Raw genomic sequence first — 14,252 nt, 5'->3', positions numbered from 1 at the left:
TTTTTTCGCTACTCCTCCTTCAGATCTTGCTCAAATTTTTCCAAAATTTGGTCAGATGATCTTTGGACCGAGCCGCACAGAAATGACTGAACAGATTTTTGATATTCGTTACCGTTTTTGAGATATTCGTCTCCAAAATTGACCTAGCCTGTGTTTGTTGCCTTATGCTAGTTAGCTTAGCATAATAATTGTTCAGCATGCTAACCAGGTGCCATTCTTTTTAATGGGGCTCTTCAGCTAACAGGATGACCATAAGCTATATTAGCATTGAGCTAGCTTAGCATGCTAATCACGTTAACATAATTTTGTGCGTTTATTCTTATACTGAAGCCTCTCCTCTGCAGTTTTGTAATTTATATCCTATGAGTGGCGCAAGCTGCTAAACCACGTGTCACGAATCCCGAACCATTGCGGTCGTGGGTTCGAATCCCGTGTGGCACATGCCCAGACCGCAAGAGGTACTGTGGCCTTAAGTGGTGGAAAAGTCGTTTCAGTTCTACACATGGTGTCTGTCTGAGAAAGAACATGTGCTTGTTGTACTTGTTCTGCTTGTGGTCCCTTTCAGGGCTTGGCCCCGCAAAGGCTGCTTGCAGCTTTAATTTGTAATTGGATTTATTAGTGGGTTCCTTCTTTAGATAAATATTAACCAAATATGCACAAATATATAAAAAGTCTGTCCAGTTAAGATTGGCTAAATATAACATTTGAATCTTATTAAATATATGTTATATATTAAATTATTGTTTTTAAAGATTTAAAGTAAGTGAGTGTTCAATGATTGCAGACAAAACATGTAAAACTGGGCAAGCATTCACAATTAAATATACAGTACTGATATATTGATCATTAAAAAATGTTTATACTGACTAATAACCAATATATGATGTAGTGCTAGTAATACTGACCACAATTCAAGTGAGAGTTACATTTTATCACAAATGTCTGAACAAAAATCGGGTTAAATGTTTTGAGACCATGGACAGTTTTTCTTACCACTTTAACAAGCTGTGAGATGGAGACCTCAAACTCCACAGTGACAGGGTCAGACACATTTTCGACTGGCCGAATGAATTGATTATACCTCCTGAATAAACGACGAAACAGCCTGTCTTCTCCTTTAGATGATATACAATCTGCACAAACACACACATACAGAGATAAACACACATACAGGAACATAAATTTACTTTAGTATGCAGTGCACTGGGTGGGACCCAGGGACAGACTTCATTCATTATACAGTGGATGGCGAAATAGAAACTACAAAGAATGAGGCACATCCTGTAGTACAGTAACATTCAGAATCAGGAATGTAATGTATGTAAAAGTGATATGGTTTTCAAAACCAAAGCAAATCAAGAGAACATGGTTGATATCTTTATTTCAAGGAAAGCAAGTAAGCTAAATTGGCTGAATTTATGTGATTATTGTACAAAATATTTACTTAAAGGGCACCTATTATGGAAAATTCAATTTTACATGGTGTTTGAACATGTGTGTTGGCAGTGTGTGAGCAAAACCACCCTAGAATGATAAAAATCCACCCAGTGGTTTTTTATTAAATGGTTCTCAATAAATCATATGCACTGTCTCAGAACGAGCTGTTCTAAGATTCAGCTCTTTGTGACATAGAATTGAGCAAGGGGTTTGATTGACAGTGTGGTTGTTGTGGCCTAGACCCCGCCCTCGGTGATCTGTACACCATCCTCCATTGTTTCAACGACAGCCGGTAATGTCTCTTGGAAACATAAGTGTTCTGTCGTGGACTCGTGGGTTAATCCTGTTGTTGTAGCTTAAAAGTTAATCCTCAAGAGTGGATCGTCATCTACTGTTTGCGATCCAACGTCACCTCTAGTAAGTGTATTTTATGATTTTTGAGCAAATAGTCATTTCAGTCTGTCAGCCAATTCAACAACAAATGCGTCTAAAGTTGTTGTCGTCGTTGGATGTCAGTGTATATAATTTAAACATTGTTTGTATAGTTTGTAACCACACGTTTATATTTAAAGATATTGTATTAAAAACTGCATATATGTTGTTGTTCTTTAAGTTAGCCATCTTCTCACATTTGCCACAGAAGCACCTGTATGACAAGTAAACATGACGCCACAGTTCCCTCGCATAAATGTAATTTCGCTTGTACGTAGCAAACTTTATCACAGAATGTGTATGTAGTTTCAAAAAATTGTGCCAGCGTTAGTGTTTGTGTGTGTCTGTGTGTGTGTGTTCCACATCCATAATTGCAAATGTGACGCTATTACAACTCTATTAGTACATAAATGTATCAAATAACCATACTGAGACGTACTGGTCCATTCTCATTTGTGTTTATTCTGCCGGAGTCTCTTCGTACTATTTATATATTCCGATTCAAACGTACGCTGAATGACAGACAAAACAGGCGTCTCACTCTCTCAGTACCGGCTGCCATAGGTATCAAGTTACGCCCTCATCAAAGGCAGGGTGGGGATATGCAGCTCATTTGCATTTAAGGTGGTATACACCCAAAACAGCTAATTTTTAATCAGGCCCCAAAATGACATTTTCAAATGGTTATAATTAATTAACTATGGGGTATTTTGAGCTGAAACTTCACAAATACATTCTGGGGACACCCGAGACCAATATTACATCTTGTAAAAAGGGGCATAATAGGTGCCCTTTAATTCACACACAAACACACACACAAGCACAGTTGTCAGCTATTGTCAGTAATCCAAAACGGGCAAATAATTTTGTACTTGTATCCGTGAAAATTCTGCTGTTTTTGATTGTCCCTCACTCTATTTTTTGTTTTATATTTCGAATGCATGTTGTTTTGTTATAATGTGAGTGTTTACTCTGGTTGCTTTTAGCATATTCCTTGGGGTCAGAGCCAAAGTCCTACCACCAGACACTATAGGGTCCAAATATAGCTCTCAAGGTTAGAGGTCATCATCAGCATCACCAAAGAGACCAGATGTAATCAAGTGGAAAATGGAACCACTTTAAAATAGTGCACTCTGATGGACCTAGAAAAGTCTGAAGAAACACTGAAGAACACCCAACGAGTCAAGAACAGGGTATGGGTCGCAAGTAGTCACATATGAGGTTAGCCTGTACTAATGCAAAAAGAGGCTTTCAAATTTTCTAAACATATGCAATGTCCAGAAGTTTACATTTCAGTGTATCTTGATACTTGTCAGTGTACTTTTGTTTCTTTTGCCTCAACTTTTTCCTTATCAATTGAAAGATGATATATATAAAAATTAATAACTAATTATAGTTAAAGCTGCTATATGTGTTTCTTAGCAGCCTCTATCGGTGATGTTTCAGATTGCAAAGAATTTTTCAAAGAATGCTTGTGCTCTTGTGCATGCTCGAACACAAGATCGAGCACTCATGTTACACGGCCACACTGAGACTTTCAACACACCGGAGAAAGCATCACACATCATGCTGGTAACTCATGTAAACTCGTATTGCAACGTTACAATAATAGGCTACTTTTATTCAGCTTGACGTTGAACTAATGCTCCATGCTCGTACCATGATACCGTTACATTTGTGGTGCTATCTAGCATAAAGAATTTCACTAAGTATTTGTGTATCTTTCACAATCAGCAATGTCAACATAGGTGAATGTATAATATGAGAAATGGATAACATAACAAAAACATTTAGTGAACTAGAGGGAACAATTTCAGTGTAACAGTAAGATTGTAGGAAGTAACATTGTACTGAACATGTCTGGAAATGTGTATTCTGAACAATATGATAGTAGTGGGATGAGTGATGTTAGACAGCTGTAGCTCTAGTACATAAAATAAAAGTTACATCCTAAAGCACCTACTTTTTGTTATTCTGGAACAGTCTTTTGTATTCATTTCATGTCTCATATATGTTGTTGGCCTAGTTTACCTTGTTATTTCATTACAGTTTACCATTATTTCAGCATATCTGAAAACCTGCTTTGTTACAAACATAACCTCGGTTCTCTCTAGTAGAGGGAACGAGTACTGCGTAATATCATACGCAAAGGGAAAGCCTCTTTTCCACAAGATATTGAAGCCAAAAATTATCCTTAATTTTGAATTAATGTATAGCTCGTTGCGGCAGTATGCAGACATAGGCAAGGTGGCTCGCGTGCCTGTCGCGAAACCCCCATTCGAAACCCCCAAGGGAAACCCCCATTCTCCGTCATCCGACGTAACTCTGAGTGACTACGAAAGGGAACTGGCCTCAGAGGTAATAGCAAAACCCGACAAGTGGATCATTGTAATGTGTGATTACAAACCCTTCACACACAGGCAATCAAAAAAAATCATTTTAGAAGAAAATGTACATATAGCACCCATATATATATATATATATATATATATATATATACATATATATATATATATATATATATATATATATATATACATATATATATATATATATATATATATATATATATTAGGGCTGTGCAAAAGTTAATTGCGATTAATCGCATCCAAAATAAAAGTCTGTTTTACATAATATATTTGAGTGTGCTGTATATAATTATTTTGTATATATAAATACCTATGCATGCATGTATATATTTTTAGAATTATTTGCGCTTAAATTTTGTATATATATATAAATACATAATCTATATTATATAAATATAAATATTTTATATAGGAATAACACATTTTCTTAAACGTATACATGCATGTGTGTATTTATATATACAAAATAATTATATACAGCACACACAAATATACTATGTAAACACAGACTTTTATTTTGGATGCGATTAATCGCAATTAACTTTTGCACAGCCCTAATATATATATATAATAAAATATAGGAACTAAATCTCAAATAAGAATAGGAAATAAATAAATATTTAAAATATGTATCAAATAAATACATTTTAAAATAATAATTTTATAATACACATTTATTTAATTATCTTTTTGTCGATAGGGCGAAATACAATCGTTTAGAGACACTAAAACTAATTATTAACATCATTCTTAAAGTATAAATGAGTGCGAAGGTTAACATTATAATATACAGTATCTCTATGAATGATGTCTCTTCTGTCTAATATTTGTTGTAATTCAATCACTCTGCCATTTTATTCTTACTGATAGCTTATTTTATAACTGTTTAGTAAATATGCTGGTGAATAGTGAATGTTGTCTCTAGTAAATATTTAGTCCATACATGGGGTTACATTTCAGCTAAATGTAATGATGCAATGTTCAAATATTCAATAGTGTGTAAATTGTAACTTGGTGGTAAAGTTCTGAAAGAATCTTTCAATACAAGCGTAAAGCTGTTTTCTTAAAACAGTGGCTTCCATGTATTGTTGCAACAAATTAACTTTTAAGATTTATATTAAATATTGGATTAGCAGTGATATAACATAAATTGACTTTGAAGTAATCAGTTTGAAAAAATTGTTTGCAGCAAACATCACTTCTGTAAACCTATAGCAAAAATGGAATATGACTGAATGGAGTGAGCCTTATAGAAAAGCCATATGCTGTGATCTTTAAACAGAAACACCCAAACACACTCATGGACACTTCAGTGCTGCTGTCTCATGTGTGTATGTCTCTTCTTTTAGTTTCCTCTTCTAATTACTTCAACTAGTTAACTCTCCAATGGCACCCTCTGTTAATGGGGTTAGCCAAGGATAGCAAGACCTTGCTTCCATTAATTAAATGGACTTAACCCTCACTGAAATGCATTAGATACAAAGCAGAGTGTTGAAGTTTAGAGTTAATTTTCTGAACCCCATCAAGCTTAAGATAACCCTTTTAAATTAAAGTAGGGCAGTGTCTGCATGGACCATAAAATCTTTTAAAGTTGAACTCTTATGCAGACCCTGGTGGGAAACTTAAAAGGATAGTTCACCAATAGATTAAAATTCTATCATGATTTACTCACCCTCAAAAAATTAAAAATAAAATAGAATGTATTATTATCATTATTATTATTATTATTTTACATATCCTTCTTTGTTCCACAAAAAAGTCATATAGGTTTGGAAAAAGGATGTGAAAATATGTTCACATTTTATACCATTGTCCAGTGTCCTTGGTGAATTTGGAAGATTCTGTGCATTTACTAAAACTGGCAAATCATGAACATATTTGAAAAACTGATAATATTTTGTATTAACACGTTTATCAAATAATTATATTATCACATTTATTCCATTTCAGAGCCCAATTCACATAAAAATGTAGAATGGAGCAGAAATTGCATACATTATCATAATTGCAAGAAAGCTATCAGTGGCCACATTGAGGATGGAGGCTGATCAAAAATAGCTGTGGTTAAAATTACAGTACATAACAGTTAAGCCCAACATATGACTTAGTCCACGATTCAGCACTGAAGCCCATTAAAATTGCAATTACATCCGAAAAAGCCACAGGGATGAGTCACCGTGGAATTTATTCCCTCTTTACTGCAATTAGTTAATTGTTTTATTTTTTGGTAAAAAGAAAACAGATATTTTATATATTAGATTTTTTTTAAGTCCCAATATGGAATTTTAAATATATATATATATATATATATATATATATATATACACATATATATATATTATTATTTTATTTTTTTTGTAAAATGTGTTGTAAAAACTGCTTTAGGTTTTTTTTTTTTTTTTTTCAATTGGTGCAATATAAATAAAAACAAAATCAATATTAATTAATCATTTTAACTGTATATGATTTTAACCGCCAAACCAAAATACATGAATTTTCCAGAAACTGTTTTGATGGAGATAATGAAGAGTGTTCATTTGGTTGGAAAGACTAAAGGGTCATCTATGATAATATAAAGCCATCTTATTCCTGAACTGCTGCTGAACACATATGCCCTCATTTAGAAGTAATGAGTGAGAGAAAGCGAAAGGGAGAAACACTCCTCTCTGTCCTTTCCCTCAAAGGGAGTAGGACACTGAGTGTGTTTCTCTGTCAGTGGAGGAAAAGCATTACAGATAGAATCAGACAGGTGAGCTGTCCTTGTTGCTTAGAGACTTGAGCCTGCAGTAGCATACACATGCCTGTTCCCCACTGCAGACTGTGTTTTTCTGTATGTGTGTGAGGTGCTGTCAGGACATGCGTCACTATCTGTAGTGCGTGCGTGTGTGTGTGTGTGCGTGTGCTGTGTAGCTTCAATCTGGAACAAAGAGTATGTGAGTTTGTGACTAATTCCGAACGCACAAGGAATGACACTAAGCCACCTGGAAATATTCACATTTCAAGCACTGTCATCCATTCTTTAAAAAGTGACATTTTCTCCTGGTCTCAAAGATAAACTTGGAGAAATTATAATCATCTATTATAATTTCTTCTCTCAGTTCACCCTACAAAATGAATTGAAGCGTTACCTCTGATCACACTGAAACATAGAATTGTGCGAGTGCAGGGTCCTGGGGCTCCAAGACCCTTGACACCATGTATAAATAATCCAGCCTCCGGAGTTGAAACGGAGATGGCAATGCTGGTATGAGAAAGAAAGAAAACGAATGAGAACGATTCGAAAAATGACTTTAAACTCATCATCGAGGTGAGGTGATTTTCTCTTTTCTTTGTTTACTTTCTTTTGCCTTTTTCTCCTCGTTTGGAGCAGAGAGGTTTAGCTCCAACAATTTCGCTCCCTACTGGAATCTCATTGATTTCTCTCTTCAGTACCAAAACACAGATGTGCAGCTATAGAAAAGGAGCATTTGAGTGGATAAAAAAGCTATCCTCCCCTAAGGATGTTCCTCCTCAATAGTGGGGGAGCCAGGATTTTTTCATAGGGGTGGCCAGGCAGGGGCCAGCAACGAGTCTGGCACAGACTCTAAACTAAAGGATTATTAGCCCTTTCGCCTCGAGAACTGCCTTAATTTTACGTCACATTGATTCAACAAGGTGCTGAAAGCATTGTTTAGAAATGATGGCCCATATTGATAGGATAGTTTATATAATCTATGATAGAGTTGATGGAGATTTGTGGGATGCACATCTAGGGCACGAAGCTCCCGTTCCACCTCATCCCAAAGATGAGATCTGGTGACTGTGTACAGTGAACTCATTGTCATGTTCAAGAAACCAATTTGAAATGATTCAAGTTTTGTGACATTGTGCATTATCCTGCTGGAAGTAGCCAACAGAGGATTGGTACATTGTGGCCAAATAGGGATGGACAGAAACAATGCTCAGGTAGGCTGTGGCATTTAAACGATGCCCAATTGGCACCAAGGGGGCTAAAGTGTGCCAAGAAAACATACCCCACCCCATTAAACCACCACCAGCAGCCTGCACAGTGGTAACAAGGCATGATGGATCCATGTTCTCATTCTGTTTATGCCAAATTCTGACTCTACCATCTGAATGTCTCAACGGAAATTGAGACTCATCAGACCAGGCAATATTTTTCCAGTCTTCAAATGTCCAATTTTGGTGAGCTCTTGCAAATTATAGCCTCTTTTTCCTATTAGTGGAGATGAGTGGTACCCGGTGGGGTCGTCTGATGTTGTAGCCCATCCGCCTCAAGGTTGTGTGTGTTGTGGCTTCACAAATGCCTTGCTGCATACCTCGGTTGTAACAAGTGTTTATTTCAGTCTAAGTTGCTCTTCTGTCAGCTTGAATCAGTCGGCCCATTCTCTTCTGACCTCTAGCATCAACAAGGCATTTTCGCCCACAGGAATGCCGCATACTGGATGTTTTTCCCTTTTCACGCCATTCTTTGTAAACCCTAGAAATGGTTGTGCATGAAAATCCCAGTAACTGAGTAGATTGTGAAGTACGTATGCTAACCCATCTGGCACCAACAACCATGTTACGCTCAAAATTGCTTAAATCACCTTTCTTTCCCATTCTGATATTCAGCTTGGAGTTCAGGAGATTGTCTTGACCAGGACCACACCCCTAAATGCATTGAAGCAACTGCCATGTGATTGGTTGATTAGATAATTGCAGGCTGATCTCATGAAGTAGCGTGTGTATGACACGCCAATTCGTATTTCCATTTTTGGCGTGCTATCAAGACGCATAATCGCCTTTCAGCGTGTTTATGAACGCCGTTGACTTAACGTTATATAAATATATGACTTACCTCAACCCCGTCCCTAAACCTAACCGTCACTGGGGTTAATGGCATTTATGACTGTTCCCTTACCATCCTAGGTAAAAAAAAGATATGACTTACCTCAACCCCATCCCTAAACTTAACCGTCACTGGGGTTAATGGCATAAATTTATGACTGGAGATTTGACTGTGTGTTCAGACCCAGGATGGGACTGGGTCGTCTAATATCATCAGAAAGCAATGCTTTGTGTTTAAGTTGTATTTAAAGTATTAGTGCACCTCAAAATTAAAATTGTGATAATTTACTCACCCCAATGCAATCCAAGATGTTCATGTCTTTCCTTCTTCATTGGAAAAAAAATTAGGAAAATAGGAAAACATTTCAGGATTTTTCTCCACACAATTGACTTCAAAGGTAACCAAATTGTCGAAGTCCAAATCAATGCAGTTTCAAAGAGTTTGAAGTGATTCAAAGGGATCTGCCCAATCCCAGCTGAGGAATAGGGTCTTATCTAGTGAAGAGATCGGTCATTTTCTAAAAAAAATTAAAATGTATATACATTTTAACCACAATTGTTCATCTTGTGCTGGTCTGTGACGTGCCAGGCATTACGTAATTACGTTGGTTTCTGTTGAAGTCCATTGTGTCAATGTTTTCCTCAAAAAACATAATTTACTTTCCACTAAAGACATGAACATCGTGGATGGGTGGGCATGTCATTGTCATGTCAAAATGTCATTTTTGGGGCCTGTTTTAAAAAGAGCTGTTTTGGTGTGTACGACCTTAAATGTAAATGAGCTGCATATCCCTGCCCTGCCTTTGGATGAAGGCATCACTTGTATACCTATGGCAGTCGGTCTAAGCAGAATGGCTGAGAGTGAGAGACCCGCTGTTTTGTATCATTCTGCTGTACATGTTTGAATCGGAATATATAAATACCGTATTTTCCGCACTATAAGCCTTATAATCCGGAGCGCCTTTTATATGGTTCAGTTGGTTAATTGGATCAATCGGTTACTAACGCTCCGCGTTATTAAATTCGCCCTCGAACTCATGCTCGTGTCCATCTTATGCCCGCTCTGTCACATGGCCAGTTCAACCTCGTATAAATCAGGTTATGTCTGTAAGTCACGTGCCCGCTCACGAGCGCTCACTCTTACTAACAGACACATGAACAGACACACTGTCCCCCGCGCAGCTCGCACGTCACAGAATGTTCATAAAGTGCTGCCTGTTCACAGTAACCGGGTCGTCTCATGTAAAACAGCCAGCTGTTGCGGTCAGCGATCCGTCGCACACGAATGAATATGAGTCAGGCTGCGAATGTAAGTTACGTGCCCGCCCCAGCATGCTCACGCTTACTAATAAACGCCTCGCCTCCGGCGCTGCGCACTCGCTACATTCCCTTTAGCCAGTGGCGGTCCGTGCATTTCACACTTAGGCCTTCTGTCCTACCTGAATTTATAACTTTTAATAGTGTATCAGCGCAAAGACTCTTCGTTCCGAATCCGATTATAAGTTATTATATTTATAAGAAACGGAGCCTCCCTTATCTTGTCGTTCAAGGGTTACAATAGTCCCTTTCAGACGTTACAATAGTATGAATGTTTGAAAAAAAATTAAGCTTCGATCATAAATTCAAAAGAAAAATTAAGAAGAAAGTCATATTGACCACGGGGAAAAAAGCATATTATACTTACCAAGATTATTTTTTTACACAAAATCCATCCTTATTTCTTTCCTCGAGAAGACTACAGGTTCTATCTGCGTTTCAGTTCCAACAATGTCGTTTCTGTCTCGTCATATTTCTAGCAGTTTTTATTCACTTTATGGCTGAGAGTGCCTGCTCGACAGAAGCACACAGTCACCGCAAAACATGACTATGTGTACAGCTGCCCCATGCTCTCGCACAGAGTTTTGAACAAAATCAACGCGATCAGCGGTACTTTTGCCTTCAGAACCATTCATGGCATAACTTACATTAGTCAGTTCTGTTTTTACCCGGAGAGATTGAATAGAGTTCCGTATCTGCGTTTAGCTCAGGCTGAATAAGGGATTTTTTCTGCTGGGGGTCGAGGAGGGAAAGAAACATTAATTTGTGGGTTGACAAACTATTAGGAATATATTTTAGTTTAAGCAGTTCGCTACAGATGCAGATACTATGCGCTCTGAGCATCCAATCAAAGAACGTGAAAATACAGACCTTATTAAATGCCAGCTAGATGGCCCCGCTGCAGTCAAAGCGAAATCTGATTGGCTGATTAAATCTTATGGATCCGTTTCATTGCCATTCATTTTAAGTTACAGACGCCGCACTGTCGATTCTGAAGGCCTCCGGGCAGATTTATTTGACCCTGGCAACGCATGATGGCTGAAATATGATTGGATATAAGCTCGCTTCTAACATAAAAAGACACTACTAGAAGCAGCGCAACCAAGAGAAAAGCTGTGATATTAAAAGAACGAACTATTGGGGATAATTTAATTCTCATTCTTGGAAAAAAAATATATTAAAGTGGAAGTCAGTGATTCTGATCGTGTTTAGGCCAGCAGAGAAGGCCTTGCTGGCCCTGACGGCCAACCGCTGCCTTTAGCACATCTAGTGGATGCATAACGCTAACCCAGTCAAACGTTTGACTGCAGTATCATTACCGGCTGTCGTTAAAACAATGGAGGATGGTGTACAGATCACCGAGGGCAGGGTCTATGCCACAACCACACTGTCAATCAAACCCCTTGCTCAATTCTACGTCACAAAGCACTGAATCTTAGAACAGCTCGTGCTGAGACCGTGCATTTGATTTATTGAGATTGGCATTCATATTGAGATTGCATTTATATTTATTTTGAGATTGACATGATTTATAAAATGGCAATTCTTTTGCTTATACCTACAAATATACATTGGCTTATCTTACTATATGAAGAGTTCAGATGCAAAAGCCTCTAAGTGCCATTTGAAATTTTCTTCTAAAATGATAATTTTTATCAAGCTTGTATATTTAAGTTCAGTAAATTCACTTAAAAAATGGCAATGAAGATTACCTATTAATTGTCATTTAAGTGAAATTACTGAACTTAAATATACAAGCTTGATAAAAATGGTCATTTTAGAAGAACATTTCAAATGGCATTTAGAGGCTTTTGCATCTGAACTCTTCATATTTGCATTGGCCTTGCCCAACTCTGAAACATGTATATATATATATATATATATATATATATACTGTATATATATATTAAAATATACTCATTGATGATAATGAGTGTATAAGTTCATGACTATTCCACAGAAAATCTTTTGGCATACAATATGTACTAGCCTATATTAGTAACTCCCCACAGCACTCTCCAAAACTTCATATTTGTGGATATCTCCAGAGAAACCTTTCCTATGGCCACTCGTGTGCCTTTATTCAAACTCTATCTCTTTGTCTGTCTCTTCCTTCCTTCTCACTTCATACATTGGCCCTGTAACCAGTCCAGCATGGAGGGAATGCTTGCAGCAAAAATGACAAAATAGCTGGAGTTGAGTTCATCCTCAGACAGCTCTTCTCTTCAAAGCTAACAACAGCAAAAGCAATTGAACAATGTGATAACTCAACAGGATGAAAGAACAAAGCAGTATGTGTCCTCTGAGTCTTTGCCTGTTTCTAAGTTTATCCCCTTATAGTGTGACTCACTCTTGAGTGACATGGATGCATGGCAGTGACAAAAAGTGAAGCATCTTGCATCTTATTTACAGTAGATCCAGATTTACCACCTAAACCAAACAAGATGGGAGGGAAACTAACAGCAGACACTTAATCCAGTGACAAAAACTGGTGAAGACGACCAAACGTGGATATGTTGCAAACTCAAGGTACACAGCTTTTTCTGAGCAGAGAAGACTTAAATATTTCAAAGCTCTGACGCACAAGCGGATGTTGACGAAAATGAAAAGCGAACTGATTATAACCCGCATTTAATTATAAAAATGCCACTAGGCTCACCTACCGGTTTCATTCAGCCGATAAAAGGCTTTAAAGCGATTAAACACAATTGTGCTATCGTTGTTGTCTAAAATATGTCCCGCAGTTACTGTCTTCCAAGCGAGAAAAATATGCGCCCCAAACTCCGCGTTCCGCGCGCACGCCAGCAGCGTGAATGAATTTGACTATTTTAAAATGTTACGCTTTAGCATAAATCTATAAGATAGCTATCAAATCCAAATTCCTAACCTTTTGACAAATACGAATTGAGCACTGTCACGCTGATTACAAAATAACATGCTAAACGACTTTAGCAGTTTTGGTCATTTTGCATTAACGAAACCATGTTAAAGGGATGATTTAGGCTACCCAAAATTTCTGTCACAACTTATTCAACACAATGCAGTTTAAACCCTTTCTGACTTCCGTGGGATAGGGGGTGTTAGGCAGAATATTAGGCTAGTGATTAAAGCGAGCAATTACCATTCACTTTCGTTGCACTCTTTTCCACATAATAAAAGTAAAATATGACCGAGTCTCTTTTTCCCCACAGAAGAAATTCAGTCATAAGGGTTTAGAATTAAATAGCTACATGAGGGTATGAAGAATTTTCCTTTTGGGCGAACCATTCTTAAAAAGAAAAAAAAGAAAAAATACATCATGGGAACTGATAAAATGTTCTACATTCTCACCAAGTTTACTTGTTACGGACAGTGTTTACTATAGTTCACGACTGACAGCATATAGCCTAATCTATACTTTTTTTCTCTTTTTTGTTTTTGCTTGATCACAATACCACGAGGTCAGTGTTCACAAAAGAAGCTGAGCAATTATACTTTTTCAAAAGTTATTGCAATCATAAAATGTATTAATAAACTGAATACAGTGGACCTTACCTTGCGTGATCAGGGCAATTAAAAGAAAAAACAAAGTCACTCTCCCCGCAGAATTCATCGAGCTTCGCAGTTAGGGAGTCCGTCTCCTTTTCCAAAAGAAAGCAACAAATTCGTGAATGAATCGAGAAGGACCAACCTGTAAAAAGGATGGTTGCGGATCCCGGTTGTGTGGCTGAGTTGTGCTTTTTGCGAGCAGAAAGCGGGTGAGGTGGATTTGATTTCGTCCCTCCCCCTGGGCGCGTTCATCCTTCCCCACGTCTTCAAGAAACTGTCATTAATGAGACGCACAATCACAGAGTCGTTTATACAGCCATTTAAAGCGGTAATTCATGC

General features: G+C 37.4%; 1 protein-coding gene across 2 annotated transcripts in view; it reads right to left on the bottom strand.

Moving 5' to 3' along the window:
* Positions 1–14,238, bottom strand: part of chrna6 (cholinergic receptor, nicotinic, alpha 6) — a 31,655-nt gene extending 17,417 nt beyond the window's left edge. The window contains exons 1-2 of one of the 2 annotated variants that reach the window (XM_039693174.2): positions 13,920–14,238; positions 994–1,133 (exon numbers count right to left, since the gene is read on the bottom strand). In XM_039693174.2, coding sequence (XP_039549108.1) covers positions 994–1,133; positions 13,920–13,977 — 198 coding nt within the window. In that variant the 5' untranslated portion in view covers positions 13,978–14,238. The remainder of the gene's footprint in view (positions 1–993; positions 1,134–13,919) is intronic. The other variant, XM_039693183.2, reaches the window with a different exon arrangement.
* Positions 14,239–14,252: the final 14 nt, after the last annotated feature.

The sequence above is a fragment of the Pimephales promelas genome, chromosome 6 (assembly GCF_988280905.1).
Source record: "Pimephales promelas chromosome 6, fPimPro1.hap1.1, whole genome shotgun sequence".
NCBI lineage: Eukaryota > Metazoa > Chordata > Actinopteri > Cypriniformes > Leuciscidae > Pimephales > Pimephales promelas.
This window is presented reverse-complemented; position numbering and strand designations above follow the sequence as displayed.